Source organism: Petaurus breviceps, unplaced genomic scaffold, assembly GCF_028583685.1.
Source record: "Petaurus breviceps papuanus isolate PSGF00001 unplaced genomic scaffold, PetGlider_PUasm1.0 688, whole genome shotgun sequence".
Taxonomy (NCBI): Eukaryota; Metazoa; Chordata; class Mammalia; order Diprotodontia; family Petauridae; genus Petaurus; species Petaurus breviceps.
The window spans coordinates 6,454,000-6,467,990 of record NW_027186457.1 but is presented as its reverse complement, the minus strand read 5'-3'; the positions used below and the strand labels follow the sequence as shown (position 1 = coordinate 6,467,990).

Sequence of the window (13,991 nt, the reverse complement as noted above, 5' to 3'; positions counted from 1 at the left end):
TGACTGAGTAGGACGAGTCCACTGGACAGCAGTTAGTGAAATAAGGCATGGTACCTGGAACTTTCCTAAAATCGTGATCCTATAAAGGCAGTCCCTAATCAAAACAGTGGCATGAAAATTCTTCATGGCAACAGAAAATTTGGCAAAAAGTACAAAGAGTGAAGACATTTATTTATGGTGTGGGGAAATGACCAAACTTCTCCTTTGCCTCCTCCCTTTGTCCTGGCTGCAGGAGTTCTCTTACCTTCTATCATGCTGTGGGCCTTCTAAAGATAAGATAAATTGCTAAGAAGGAATGCTATTGAAAAAAGATTTTTCACTGCTGTTTCTAATCATAGCTCTAAGCAAGATGGAGCTATGCACCAGAATGTCAAAATTTGGAGAGCACCTAACGTCACTAGTACTTGTGCAGCCAATATTAAGAGCTATACCGCGTCACTAAGAATAATAGTTGCCCAATAATAGACTTTTTACTGCCTTTACCCATGCCCCCAGCAACAGTTTCCCAGATGACTTTTCTCTTCTATGGCACTGCCCTTTCTTGCAGTCTCCCCCTCAGCAGACTCCAAGTGTCTTAATCTCTATCATTGACCATTGGACCTTGTGCTTCTAGGTCTGAGGACATGTGCTGCTCACCCCAGGCACCAGAGTTGCTAGCTACGATTCTTCCTTTAAATAGTGCTTTTTGTCTTTTTGCCTTTAAATTTTGATCTGTAAATTCTCAGATCACAACTCAAAATAAAAAAAGCTAAACTAACATAATCAATATCATTTTCTTGCAGATCAGTATTTAAGGATAACCAGGGAAATGTGGATAGAGACTCAAGATTTTCACCACTATACAAGCAAGAAAGTAGCAAGATTTCCACTGAAGACCTGATTAAACTGGTATCAGATTATAGAAGGTATAAATTTTGAGCACTATTGTAATGAAGCAAGACTTGGCAGCATTTTCATGATTTCTGTGTGGTCATTACAGAAAGGCATCAAACTCTCAATTAATTTATTGTTCAAATTATAGCAGAATCTCACCCAACCAAGAAGGGTGATCTTCATGTTACTTCGCAAACTGCTGATTGTAGCTTTCTAAACCAAGTGTTCCGGAAAAACAGAGAAGGGTTTGAAATGTTAAGGAGCACTTGAATGCTACCAGAGAGGAAAATAAAACCACTGACTGTCAGAGTAGGAAAAAGGAAACAATTAGGAGAATTTGACATCAGTGAATTCACTATCTATCTACCAAGCCTTCTTGTTGTTCATGTGAATTTTAACGACAAGTTTTCAAATTGTGTGATGGGTACTCCTCTGTACCAGCCAGGATGGAATCCTTTCCTATTCCTCTCCATTTTCAGTTATTAAATTTTTTCTTTTCACGTGTAAGAATGAGCAGTATGAGGATTCTTTTAAAAATCACATTTAATTTAATTAAACACAATAATGTAACAGTAGGACTAGAGTCTTGATGGTTGATCCCAGGAAAATCAGTTGAGAATATGTCTTTCTTAAAACTCAATCAGAGATTTAAGACTTGAAAGGATCTCATTGGTCATCTCGTGCAATCAGTACACAGAGGGGATCACCCATTATAACATGCCTGATAAGTTCTCTGCTTGGAGAACTACAGAGGGGGGACTCACTAACTACCAAGACATCCCATTTCCATTTTTGGATAGTTCTAATGGTTAGAAAATTTTGTTTTGTTTTCCTGCCATCAAAGTCTAAATTTGATTCTTTGTGACTTTCACTCCTGAATTCTATTTGTGTCGTCTGAGGTCAAACAAAACAAGTTCAATCCCTTTCCTATGATTCTTGAAAAAAGCATAAACACACACCAGTCTTCTCTAATAGAAACACATCTACTTTCTTCCATCAATGTCCATGTAATATGAGCTTAATATGATACCCTCCACTATTAGTACTTAACAAGGCTTGTTTGTTGACTGATTCAAGGCCCTTCACCACCCTCCTTGCCCTGTTCTAGAACCTCTCCACATTAATAACATCCTTTTAAAACCATGTCACTCAGAAGTGAACACAGTCATTCAGATGGAGTCTAAACAGGACAGAGAAACATTATTCCTGGAAGTTATATCTCTTAATAAAGCCCAAGATTGTATTAGTTTTGGGGCTGCTGTATCACATTGCTGATTCATACTAAGCATGCAGTCCACAAAAACCCCAGGATCTTTTTTTTTTCCACAAACAAAATACTTAAATTTCTTATTCATTCTGTTTTTAAGACTTTTTTAAAAATTTGTGTCAGACTACATTTATTCATACTCAATTTCATCTTATTAGATTCAGTTTGATGTGCTGGTCTTAAGATCTGTTTTGGATCTAGTGTGAAACTTTATATCATTTGTATATTTGCATGGTATACCAGATAAAGATTTATGCAAATCATTGATAAAAGTATTTAATGGAAATAGGGCAAGTTCTGATCCCTGGACTTCTTCACTGGAGATCTCATGACAAGTTGTCATCAAACCAAATCTTTTACAGCTACTCTTTGAAGCAAACCATTTATCCAAATCCAATTCCAATTATTATTCCAATTCCAAAAACATCTCACTGTATTATTGTCTGCTCCACATCTCTCAATCTTATCTACAACAATAGTAAGAAATACTTTAGCAACATGCTTTGCCAAAGTCTTTGTAAATATATTTACATTTCCTTGTTCTACTAGTTCAATAATCCTGACAAAATCAGAAATAAAATGTTTCCCTGACACATCCTGTCCTCCATGAAGTCATGTTGGCTCATTGCAATCTCTGCTTCTTTTTCTGAGTGCTCATTAGCCATCTCTTGAATAATCTGTTCTGGAATTTTCCTAGGCATCATATAAATCAGTTTTGTAACATGCTGCTCTTGGCCAACAGCCTAACTGAGCAATGAAATAGAGAAAAATGTTATGTACCCAAACCAATAACCTAACCAATATTCTGATGAACTTCTGAAGTCTCGTTTATATAAAATTATTTGGATTGCTCAGTTGTCTGTCTGAATGGATAGATAGCTAGAGATAGAGAAATAGAGGCATAGATATAAATATAGATAAACTCATATATAATTTTAAGAGACAGTGTGACATAGTAGGCTAAGTTTAGAGTATCAAAGACCTGAGTTAATGGCCTACCTTTGGCATTGTAGGATACAGTACAGGGAGTTCAAGCTCTTGAGTCAGAGGTCTTGGGTTCATATCCCACCTCTGACATTTAATGTGAAGACTTGGGCAAGTCACCTGGGTCTTAAGTTCCTCCTCTGTAAAACTGAAGATTGGACTTTATGGCCTTTGAGATCCCTTCCAACTTTAGATCTATAATTTAATATATGCTAGCTTTGGGGCCATAGGTAAAACACCTAAGTTCTCAGTGTTCCCAGGCAATTCTCTAAGAATCTAAGTTATAAACAATGTAAGCATCTTTATCAGTGGAGGGAGTTTCCAAATCAACAATTTCCTCCATCTAAGTAAGAGAACAAAATCCATAGTTAAGGTAGAAAAACCTAGCAAGTACTCACGTAACTTTCTCTGCCTTGACTCTTCCCTAGCTATCTCTTTGAGAATCATTTTAGGTTTTCATTTCCAGAAATGAGATAAACCCAAATATCCTCAAGTGTTATAGATTATATGTGGTCTTCTGTATTCTGCATCAGAAGCTCCTCGACTTTGTCATAAATAATCAAGATCAGACTCATTTGTTCCTGTGCTTTGGTGATAATTCATCAGTGTTCTCATCATTTGCTTTCTCTTTTTCTCTTTTCTCTTTTTTCTATTTTCTGATTTCTAGGGCAGACAAGATAAGCAAAACACAGATCATCCCTGGAAGCCTGGATATTATAGTTGAAAATGTACCATTGGAGCATCCAAGTATGATAAGTCATCATCATGGATTGTAGTCTTTTCAAAATTAATTCTGATTTTTTTGGGATGGAAGCAGAGATTTGGAGTGGCAGGTTAAAATCAAGCTGTCATTGTGCCGACATCATCGTATGTCTTCTTTCTTCCTCCATCAAGGCTTTTTGTAAATACATAGAGCCAAGACCATAGCCAAGTATGTGAGTTGTAGCCTAGCTGCTTATATGAGCACAACTAGTTAATAGTGAGTGAAACCAGACCCCTCTCATTACAAATAAGGGAAATTCTCTTTCTTATAGTATGGTCAAAAGTTCCATTGATTTGCATAGGTTTTTCTTTTCAATAGAACAGGATATGATATACATACATACACACACACACACACACACACACACACATATATATATATATGTTAAAGCCAGTATGATATAGTTGATAGAGGGCAGGCCTTGAGGTCAGGAAGACTTAGGTTAAAGTCTTGTCTTTGATGGATACTAGTTCTGTAACTCTGGGCAAGCACTTAAGCTCTCATTGTCACAACAGTTCTCTGAGTGCAAGTTATAGATGGTTGCTGATCTACATTTAGGGGAAGGAATGTCCAAACTGGGAATTCTCCACACTGATGAATCATGGATCCAAACCCTCCCCAAACTACAGCACTGCCCCTGCAAAAAAAAAAAAAAAAAAGCTAATTGGGCATTTTTGAAAAAAGCATGGATTATAGAGAGTTATTCCTTAGCTCTTCTATGCATGCCTATAGTAGCTTTCTCATTACTATAAAAGTACTTCTTGACAGTCTTTGTCCTCCTTTATTATTAGAGGAAACTAGATAGTATAGTGGATAGATAAAGTGCTGGACCTGGAGTCAGGAAACTTGAGTTCAAATCTGTTCTAATATTCATACTAGCTGTGTGATCCTGGGCAAGTCAAGTGATGTCTATCTGCTTCAGTCTCCTGTAAAATAATAGCACCCATCTCCCAAGGTTATTTGTGAGGATCAAATGAGATAATATTTTTTTGCAAACCATTAAGTACTATATAAATGCTAGCTATTATTATTATATCTGATGTGCTATGAACCTGGAGAACATTACATGATATTTTCATTACTTTAGCCATGCTCATTTCCCCCCTGGATTTTTGCCATGCAATTATTTTAGCATGAGATGTAGCAGGGAATCTAATCCAAGCCATCTGCTCTTAACTATTTTAATATTGATTGTTATAGAAGGGGGGGGGGGGAGGGAGAGAGACAAAGACAGAGACAGAGAGAGAGAGAGAGAGCATGAACTTTTATCTGTCCTTGAGCAAAGGAAGAAAAAAACATGAGTCAAAATGGATGACTGAAATATTCTTTAGGAGATGAAGAGATAGTTGAAGAGATATTAGAACTCTGTTCTTTATCATCAGAAATATATTACAATTGACTAATGCCAATTCTATTTACCCAAGAACACACACACAATTTGGTGGTGGGTCAGGGTATGAAAGCAGGGGTCTTTGGAAATATTATAAAAGAAAGTCACTTGCTTCTTTAAGACATTCCTCTGCCATCTCCTTAATACCATAGACTTACAGAATTACTAAGGATTCTAAAAGGCAGGGGTGAGGAGGGAGTTCATTCCAGGAATGGAGAACAGTCATTTATACAAAGACACAAAGGTAGGAGATGAAATGCCTTGGGGGACCCCCACAATTAGGTAGTGGAATCACAACTGTATATACACATGTACACATACACACACAAACACACACACATATACTTTCTAGGTTGAGAGGTTGTACTGAAATCCTTTCAGGAAAGTTGATCCAAAAAGAATAAACATTTGACTAATAGTTTTATGTTCTCTCCTTTTGAAGACTGTGTGACCTCATCCTTTACCCCTATCAAGCCTTTTGATATGATGGTTCAACAAGAGCCAACAGTAGAAGTGGAGGAATTTGTTTACGATTCAACCAAGTATTCCCGGCCTTATCGGGTATATAAAAACCAAATTTATGTCTACCCAAAGCACCTCAAGTACGATGGGCAGAAATGTTTCAACAAGGTAGGCCTGCCTTTTCTGAGAGTGACTCCAACTTTTTGTCCTTCATGACACATTAGAGGGAGCATGTCTGGAAAGTGAAATTACAGAGTGTTGAATGCCAACATCTCAGAATAGAAAGCTATTTCAGGGAAAACGATTACTTTTGAACTGCAATGGGATTCCCTTTGGTATTATTATAAGGGGGAATGCAATTTTGAGACTTATGCTAACAATCTTTTCTGAAGTTCATCCTAAAAATTTTCTATTGGCCACATTTTTATTGTAGTTTTAAAATGTGCTCCATAAAAAAGCCTCGTCTAAATCCTATTGTGTTTGGACTTTTGTCTTGTGTAATGAGTGTAATGCTTGTTTCAAAAATTCCCAGAATCTGCTGCTGTGTTTCTCAACCCCATGAGGAAGGTCATGTGAAATGTGTTCTTTGGTGTGAATAGGGGCTACTTATTTCAACACTTGGGTTTTTTTTTAGTGATGGTACTGAATAACAAATTATAACCTCTCTTTCCCCTTGCTATTTCAGGCACGAAACATAACTGTGTGCATTGAATTCAGAAACTCAGATGAAGAAGGTGCCAAGCCAGTGAAGGTGAGCCAAGACACCAGAGTCACAGAATAAAAAGAAAATGGGAAAGAAATAGCATACTTTCCTCAAACCAAAGAGGGATATTTTATTTGAATTGGGTTGAAAAAAGAACAATTTAAAACATTCGTTTCCTATTTCCTGAAATTAATTTTTTAAAAAATAGCAATCATTAGCTGGAGCCTTTGGAAATGTCAGCCTCAAGGCACTGCTTGACTTGAAATGATTTTAAAAGAAAATTTCCTTGTTTCATATGAATGTGAAAAGCTTCCCCTTGAGGAGTTGCCCTTTACCGGAAAAGAACCCAGCTCTCACCTCCTGTATGTTTGATTTAAAACATTGCTCAGTGGGCCATACTTCCAAAGCTTTGTGCAGAGACTGCCCCTACAATGGCCTGATTACCAGCACAATAGACCATTTGGACACTTTCACTTATGGAAGGCATGCCTGTGGGGCCAAATGGGAGTTCCACATTAAGTGGTTTTGAAGTTAGAATGTGAAATTATGTCCCTGATGCTGTTAATGTGATTTTAAAGGATGAGTAAAAATGTATATGGTACAGAGAATTCTGCTGTATTACCCTGTATAATTACTGAAGTCTTACTTAACCAAACATATCTTTTCAAGATTTCATTTGTTTATATCTTCCAAGTTATAAAGTTAAGAAATGTAGAAAAAAGAAAATTTTGGGTTTTTTTCTATTTAAACAACCTTCAGGAAACCCAGAAATAATCTAGTTGTCAGCATGAATTGAAATGGGGAAAAAGTACCACCCTAGATTTGGGGTAGAGGGGAAGTTGCCATTTCTGTATTCTGAATTCAATTCAACAAATCTTTTTAGTGACTATTGTGTATAAGGCAAAGTGCTGTACCTAGAGACAGAATGTCAACAACAAAATTGTCCCTGCCCTCAGGGAGATTACATTCTACTAGGAGTGAAGATGGAATGAGATATGTAGATAGATACAGATATGCAAAATATTAAAAGTGATACAAATAAATTTCAAAAAAAAAACACTAGCAGCTAGGGAAATTAGGAAAAGCTTTGGTAGAAGATAGTATCTGTTATACTTTGAAGGAAGATAGGGATTTCATGAGGCAGAGGGGAAGCTGGAGTATATTCCACACGTGGGTACCCTGGGCCCTAATTAGTGGTATTAAATGGTTTTTAGAATCATCCAGAATGACATGCTTGTAGTGAATTGTGGTTACAAAATGCTTTCCCATTTCAAATCAAAGAATCAACAAGCATTTAATTAAATGCCTGATTTTTGCTTGGCTTGAAACAATCTCTAGTCTCCAAATGTAATGGAAATGTAAATTTTTAAGATCTTCCCAGCCCCTAGGCTAAAGTGCATCAGGAGCCTGGGATGGGAGGCTTGTTTTTCAGTAGATACTTTTTGATTGGCCAGTGAGTCAATAAGGTTGTTATATTCTCTGAGCCAGGAGAAGACTATATAAGCCCTGATGTGTAGCTTTGTTTTGGGGCTCACTTTGAGAAGTGTTCTGTGATTTGATCTGGACTGTGGGAAGCCATTGTTGAGAGCCCCCCGGCTTTGAAAAACCCAGATGTTGATGAAACCCAGATGTTGATTTGGTATGGATGTAATGGTTGGACAGTTTGGAAACTGTCTACTTGATCTGTTTCTCTGTCTTGATAATTCTGTCTGTATACTCTGAAGTTCCGTGTGCTGACCTTTTTCCCCTGAACTAGGTAAACAATACATATCTGACTGATTAAAGTAAGCTTGTTAACCCATTTTGAGTTGCTTTCATTTATCAAAGCAGATCCAAGACCCTGAGGAGGCTTGGGGTGCTTGCTGCTGCACCAAGATATTTAATCCTTTTAATATGTGGAGAAAGTGGGCTAGGTTATATCTATTTTATAGATTAAGATATAAGGCTCAGAAAAGTTAGGTGATTTGTTCAAGGTTGTATAACTAATTAAAGGGTAAGACCAAGTCTTAAACCTATGTGTTTGTGAGAACTAAAGAAATCATGGGGACAGTAGGGACTAAATCAAAAGTATAAGCCATCAGCATTTAAAAAAACAAACATTAATTAATGGAGAAAAGTTAAAAACTGAATTGTAGTCCAAAGTCAAATTGTGAGATTTTGCATATACAGGAGATTGAAATAATGTCAGATTTGGAGACATGATAAGCAGGGGGTGTCTCCATTTAAAATAGCACAGTTTGATAGTCAAAATTAATTAGATAATTAGACAATGGGAAATGAAGTTATTAGAAATTACCTAAACATAACTAACAGCAGTGAAATTAAGGCCTGAAGAAGTTGCTTGCCAACATACCTGGTTATCCTTCAAAAAAACTAAGAATTCTGGACTTGGAATCAAGTGAGACTCATTGGAAACTACCCCTTTTATTCTTATCAGTTGTGTGACCAAAGGAAAATCATTTCTATGCTCTGAGGTCAGTTTCCTCCTGTGTAAAATGAAGCTAATTTCTATAACATCTCTCTCACCTGTGTGGATCAGATGAGACAATGTATGTAAAACTCCTTGCATTCCTTAAATCGGTACAGAAATATCAGCTATTATGATTATTTTAGAATTAAAACAAACCTTTGTGCTTACTTTATTAAACAGTGTATTTACGGAAAACCTGGAGGGCCACTGTTCACTACTGCAGCGTACACAACAGTACTCCATCATTCCCAGAATCCTGATTTCTCTGATGAGGTGAGTCAATGTTTTTCATGATTCTAGATGTTAGTCAATAAGGTCAAGAGATAGGTAAGTTTATGTTTTAAAAACATGATTTCTTGATGGCAAAAAAAAAAACAAAAAACCCAGCTATTATGACAGCCAGTGCCACTGAGTCTCTGGCAGAAGGCATTTTTTTAACAAGGATTTTCATCAGCACTAACATCTTCACTGCATCCAGTATTTTACAAACCCTGAATTTTTGAAACTGCATTTCTCATTCCTTTATGTAAATCCTCCCTCACTCTAGTCAACCCCCAGTTATTGCCTGACTAGAGATTCATAGGCCAGAAGGCCAGAGCCCTTGACAATCACAAAAATCCCAAAAACTTCTCCAGTGTTCTTTCATAGGCCCAGCCACTGGAACTCAAGGAATGGGGTGGGAACAGGAGAAGTAATGATCTCAGTGGGGCAGGAATGGCATCACTTGTTAAATTGCTGTGATAAAGGAAGGTCATCCCTTTCCACAGCTAGATTATCCCACCACTCATTCATAGGTCATAGAAACAAACAAACAAAAAGAAAAGACACCACTTAGGCAACATAGATTAACTCTCAGTTGACCTATAAATCCCCTTTCTTCAACATGCTGCTAATAATAAAACTCTGACTTTAATACTATCATGTTATCATACAGCCCTGTAATTTGATTTTTTTTAAATAGAACACAAATTTGCTTGTTATCCTCAAGCAGGTCATGCTAATCTTCTCTGTTATTATTCCAGTTTTAGTATATGTACTGCCAAAGCAATCGTATTGAATTTTGAGAAAATAGAAGTCATGCACCAAAATCCAAGTTTAGCCAGTTTGACTGTTTTGAGTGATAAGACATTGGTCGTGTGGATAAATGGGTAGAGTATTAGGTTAAGAATCAGGAGGACATAATTTCATACTCATGACACTAGCTGTGTGACCCCACTCAAGCCACTTTTATCAGTGCCTCAGACAATTCGCTAGGACTTACCTGGGCAAAATTGCAAAGAGGCAAGCTATTCTAACAAATGGAATTGTCCAAAAATTGGATGAATGGACTACCTCAATAAGGGGTAGAATTCCCCTCCTGGGAGGTCTTCAAGCAGAGGCAAGATAATCACCGGTCAGGGCAGCTAGGTGCCTCAGTGAATAGAGTACTGGCCCTGGAGTCAGGAGGACCTGAGTTCAAATTCAACCTCAAACACTTGGACAAGTTGCTTAATCCCAATTGCCCTGCCTTCCCTCCTCCAAAAAGAAAAAAAAAAGCAAAGGAAAAAAAGATAATCACTGGTTGGGTTTCTTATTCAGGGATTCTTTTGTATATGAGTTGAACTATGAGGCTTCCTTCTGTGAACTATGAGATTCCTTCCAATTCTCAAATTCTGTAAATATCTAATCCACTAAACCATAAAAAGGTATTTGCAAATAACGTTGCTTATGGTCAGCTAAAGGCAAGTAACCTTGCAGAGTATCCTAGGACAGATCTCCTAATTTAAGGTTCCCAAGATCCTGTCTTTCTCTAACTTAAGCAATTTTGTTTTAACAGTGAGCACAATCAGAAAATATACTTAAGCTCTTTTTTGAGATTTTGTTCTGGTATAAATAGAATTACCTAAATACAGAATATTGATATAAAATAACTTATTTTAATTAACATATTAATTTTGTCCATATATTTTATGTCATAGTTGAGGATAGAGCAAATCATTTGGTAATTTGGTTTGGGGGTTGTTTGGTGGAGTTTTTTGTTTGGTGTGGCTTTTTCGTTTGTTTTTGTTTTTAGTTACCCTTGAATCTCAGTGGCCCAGTGCTGATACTTAGATAAGATCTGGTGTTTGCTTCTAGGAGCTTGAGCACATTATTCTCCCAAGTGGCCAATTGTAACCTGAAGTTACCTAATCAAGGAATATTTCTTGAGAAGCCCTTGAATTACACCCTAGTATAAGTTTTCAGTATGTTTGTTTATTGTAAACCTTACCCTTAGTCAAAATGCTTTCACCTGATTTTGTAATGCTATCACAATGTCATACTAATAGAGAATTTGCATTTTTACAAAATGGGGACTAAAACCGATTCCATCATTTCATTAATATTTTTGTTGCTGTTCAGCCATTTTTCAGTCATGTCTGACTCTTTGTGACCCCATTTGGGATACTGGAGTGGTTTGCCATTTCCTTCTCCACCTCATTTGACAGATAAGGAAACTGAGGCAAACGTGGTTAAGTGACTTGCCCAGGGTCACACAGTTAGTAACTGTGAGGCTGTATTTGAACTCACTAAGATGAGTCTTCCTGACCCTGGGCCTGACACTCTATACACTGCCCTTTATTGGCCTTTAGGGAACTCTTACATGAAGAAACTCCTACCAATACAGAATAGCACCTTTTCTGTAAATAGGAGTTTTAGGTCAATACATTTACCCCAGGTAGAACATGTCTGAGGCACCATGACATAGTGAATGGGGACCTGGGCTTGGAGTCCAGAAGGCCTGGGTTCAGACAGCTTAATGGATTTGTGACCCTGGTCAAGTCCTTTAACTTTTCTGGCCCTTAATTTCCTCATGTGTAACATGAGGGGATTGGCCTTCTAAGTTTCCTTCTATCCCTAAGTCCTCAAGGTTAAAAAATAATCCTTTTTGTAAAAAGGAGAAAAAAGTATGAAAGTAGCAAAAGAAAGCACTAATTGATTGGTTAATTCATTTATTAATTGAATTAATTTATTGATTAGTTGTCTAATTAATTGATGGACAGTGATTAAGAGTCTCATCAGGACATTACAGATTAAAGGACTTGCTAACCTAAGCCACCTGGCAGAGTGGATGGAGAACCAGCCTTGAAGTGGGAATACCTGAGCTTAAACCCTGCTCCTGACTTATACTATCTTTGTGATCCTGAGCAAGTCACAGTGCTCTCAATACCTTCCTAATAATAATAATCATAATAGCTAACATGTATATAGTACTTACTACATAATAACAGTACTAAGTCCTAAGCACTTTACAGTTCCTATCTCCTTGGAACCGCAACAGCCCTGGGAGGTAAGTGCCATTATTATCCCCATTTTACAGATGAGCAAACAGAGGCAAGCAGAAGCTAAGGCTCTTCCCCAGAGTCACACAGCTAGTATATTGAGGCCAGTACTCTATTGTACCACCTAATTGTCCAGGTTATAACTTAACAAAGAAGGTATTAACCTACATTAGTAGAAATTTCCTCACCTGGGAGTTCTTTATATTTATAATAACTAACATTTATAGAGCACCTACTATGTGCCAAGATCTTTATAATTATCTCAATCGATTCTCTACAACTTTGGGAAATGCTAATATTATCCCCATTTTACAACTGATGCAGACAGAGGTGAAGTGACTTGCTTGGCGGGTCATACAGTTAGCAAGTGTCAGAGGTTGGATTTGAACTCAGGTCTTCCTTACTCCATGCCTAGCTCTATCCACTGCACCATGAAATGACAGGTCTGGCCCCTATCCTAATCTAAGCATGAATTTCCATTTTTTATTAAGCTAGAATTGACATTTTATTTCCCTTATCTTATTCTTAGAAAAATGACTTAACTCTGAAATCCTAAGTACTCCTTTACATTGCAGGTGAAAATTGAGCTGCCCACACAACTCCATGAGAAACATCACATTTTGTTTTCATTTTATCACATCACATGCGACATCAATGCAAAATCTAATGCCAAAAAGAAGGAGGCTCTGGAGACATCAGGTACTAAGCAAAGTCCTACATAAAGACACAAATTCATGTTGTTTGTGTGAATTAAAAAGTTCTTTAAATGACTTAGGTTTGTTGAATTATTTTATGTCAAGTTCAACTATTCAGAAATCATAAGTATTTTTTTTTAGTTTGTTTTACTTTTTATAGAGTCCAGCAAAACAAATTCCTACATTGGCTGTATCCAGGAAATGAAATCTATATTGTCTCCATCTGCATTCTCAGTCCCTCACCACTCTCTCTCAAGAAATGACCTACATCTGTCTATCTATCTGTTTACATCTCTGACTATTTGCCACAAAGTTTTTTGGTTAAAAAAACTTTCTGTCTTTTCTCTTGAACAGTTGGCTACGCTTGGCTTCCTTTGATGAAAGGTGATCAGCTAGCATCTAAAGAATATAATATCCCGGTAGCAACCATTCTGCCTCCTAATTACTTAAGCCTTCAAGATTCTGCAACTGGAAAGGTATTCTACATGCCAATGATATTGAAGGGACCAGAAGTCCTGTAGTTGCTCACTATTGGTTTATTGATATTAGAAATATTCTTGTTATGAAAGTATTTTTCTTCACATCATTGGCCTGTTTCTCCATGTATTGTCAAATGTAGTCAAGTATGTATTTTCTTCTGCTAATTTACAACTCAACATTGACAAATCTTGATGGTAAATTCTATTGAAAAATGAAACAACCTGCATTGTGGGAAACTATAACTGTGACAATAACATCAATAAACTTTGTGTTACAGCACAGTGGGAGTGACTTTAAATGGGTGGATGGTGGGAAACCGCTTTTCAAAGTAACAACATTTGTTGTATCAACAGTGAATACTCAGGTGAGTCCATTCTCTTTGACATTATTTCCATTGTTATTTATGATATTAAGGAAGTTTCGGAAATCCTCAGTATCAGTAAAATTACTTGAAAATTAAAATTTTAATAAACTCTTGTTCTGCCTTTTTGCAGAGTGATCAAATTTTTTTACTCAGGTTTTATGTAGTTTATGATGAAAATTCATTCATTCAGAGAGAAGCCCCTTTCCCTTCTCAGACTGTAGATTATAAGCTTGGGACAAAA

At 36.9% G+C, this 13,991-nt stretch overlaps 1 protein-coding gene and 1 non-coding gene across 4 annotated transcripts in view; one reads left to right on the top strand and one right to left on the bottom strand.

Annotated features, from left to right (window-relative positions):
* DOCK10 (dedicator of cytokinesis 10) overlaps positions 1-13,991 on the top strand; it is a 366,705-nt gene that overhangs the window by 264,221 nt on the left and 88,493 nt on the right. For all 3 annotated transcript variants that reach the window (XM_069104543.1, XM_069104541.1, XM_069104544.1), the window contains exons 15-22: positions 783-905; positions 3,792-3,871; positions 5,720-5,907; positions 6,425-6,490; positions 9,093-9,185; positions 12,787-12,910; positions 13,261-13,382; positions 13,664-13,750. In XM_069104543.1, coding sequence (XP_068960644.1) covers positions 783-905; positions 3,792-3,871; positions 5,720-5,907; positions 6,425-6,490; positions 9,093-9,185; positions 12,787-12,910; positions 13,261-13,382; positions 13,664-13,750 — 883 coding nt within the window. The remainder of the gene's footprint in view (positions 1-782; positions 906-3,791; positions 3,872-5,719; positions 5,908-6,424; positions 6,491-9,092; positions 9,186-12,786; positions 12,911-13,260; positions 13,383-13,663; positions 13,751-13,991) is intronic.
* On the bottom strand, positions 9,859-9,960 carry LOC138174485 (U6 spliceosomal RNA). The gene has a single exon (XR_011171738.1). It is a non-coding gene; the product is annotated as a U6 spliceosomal RNA (small nuclear RNA).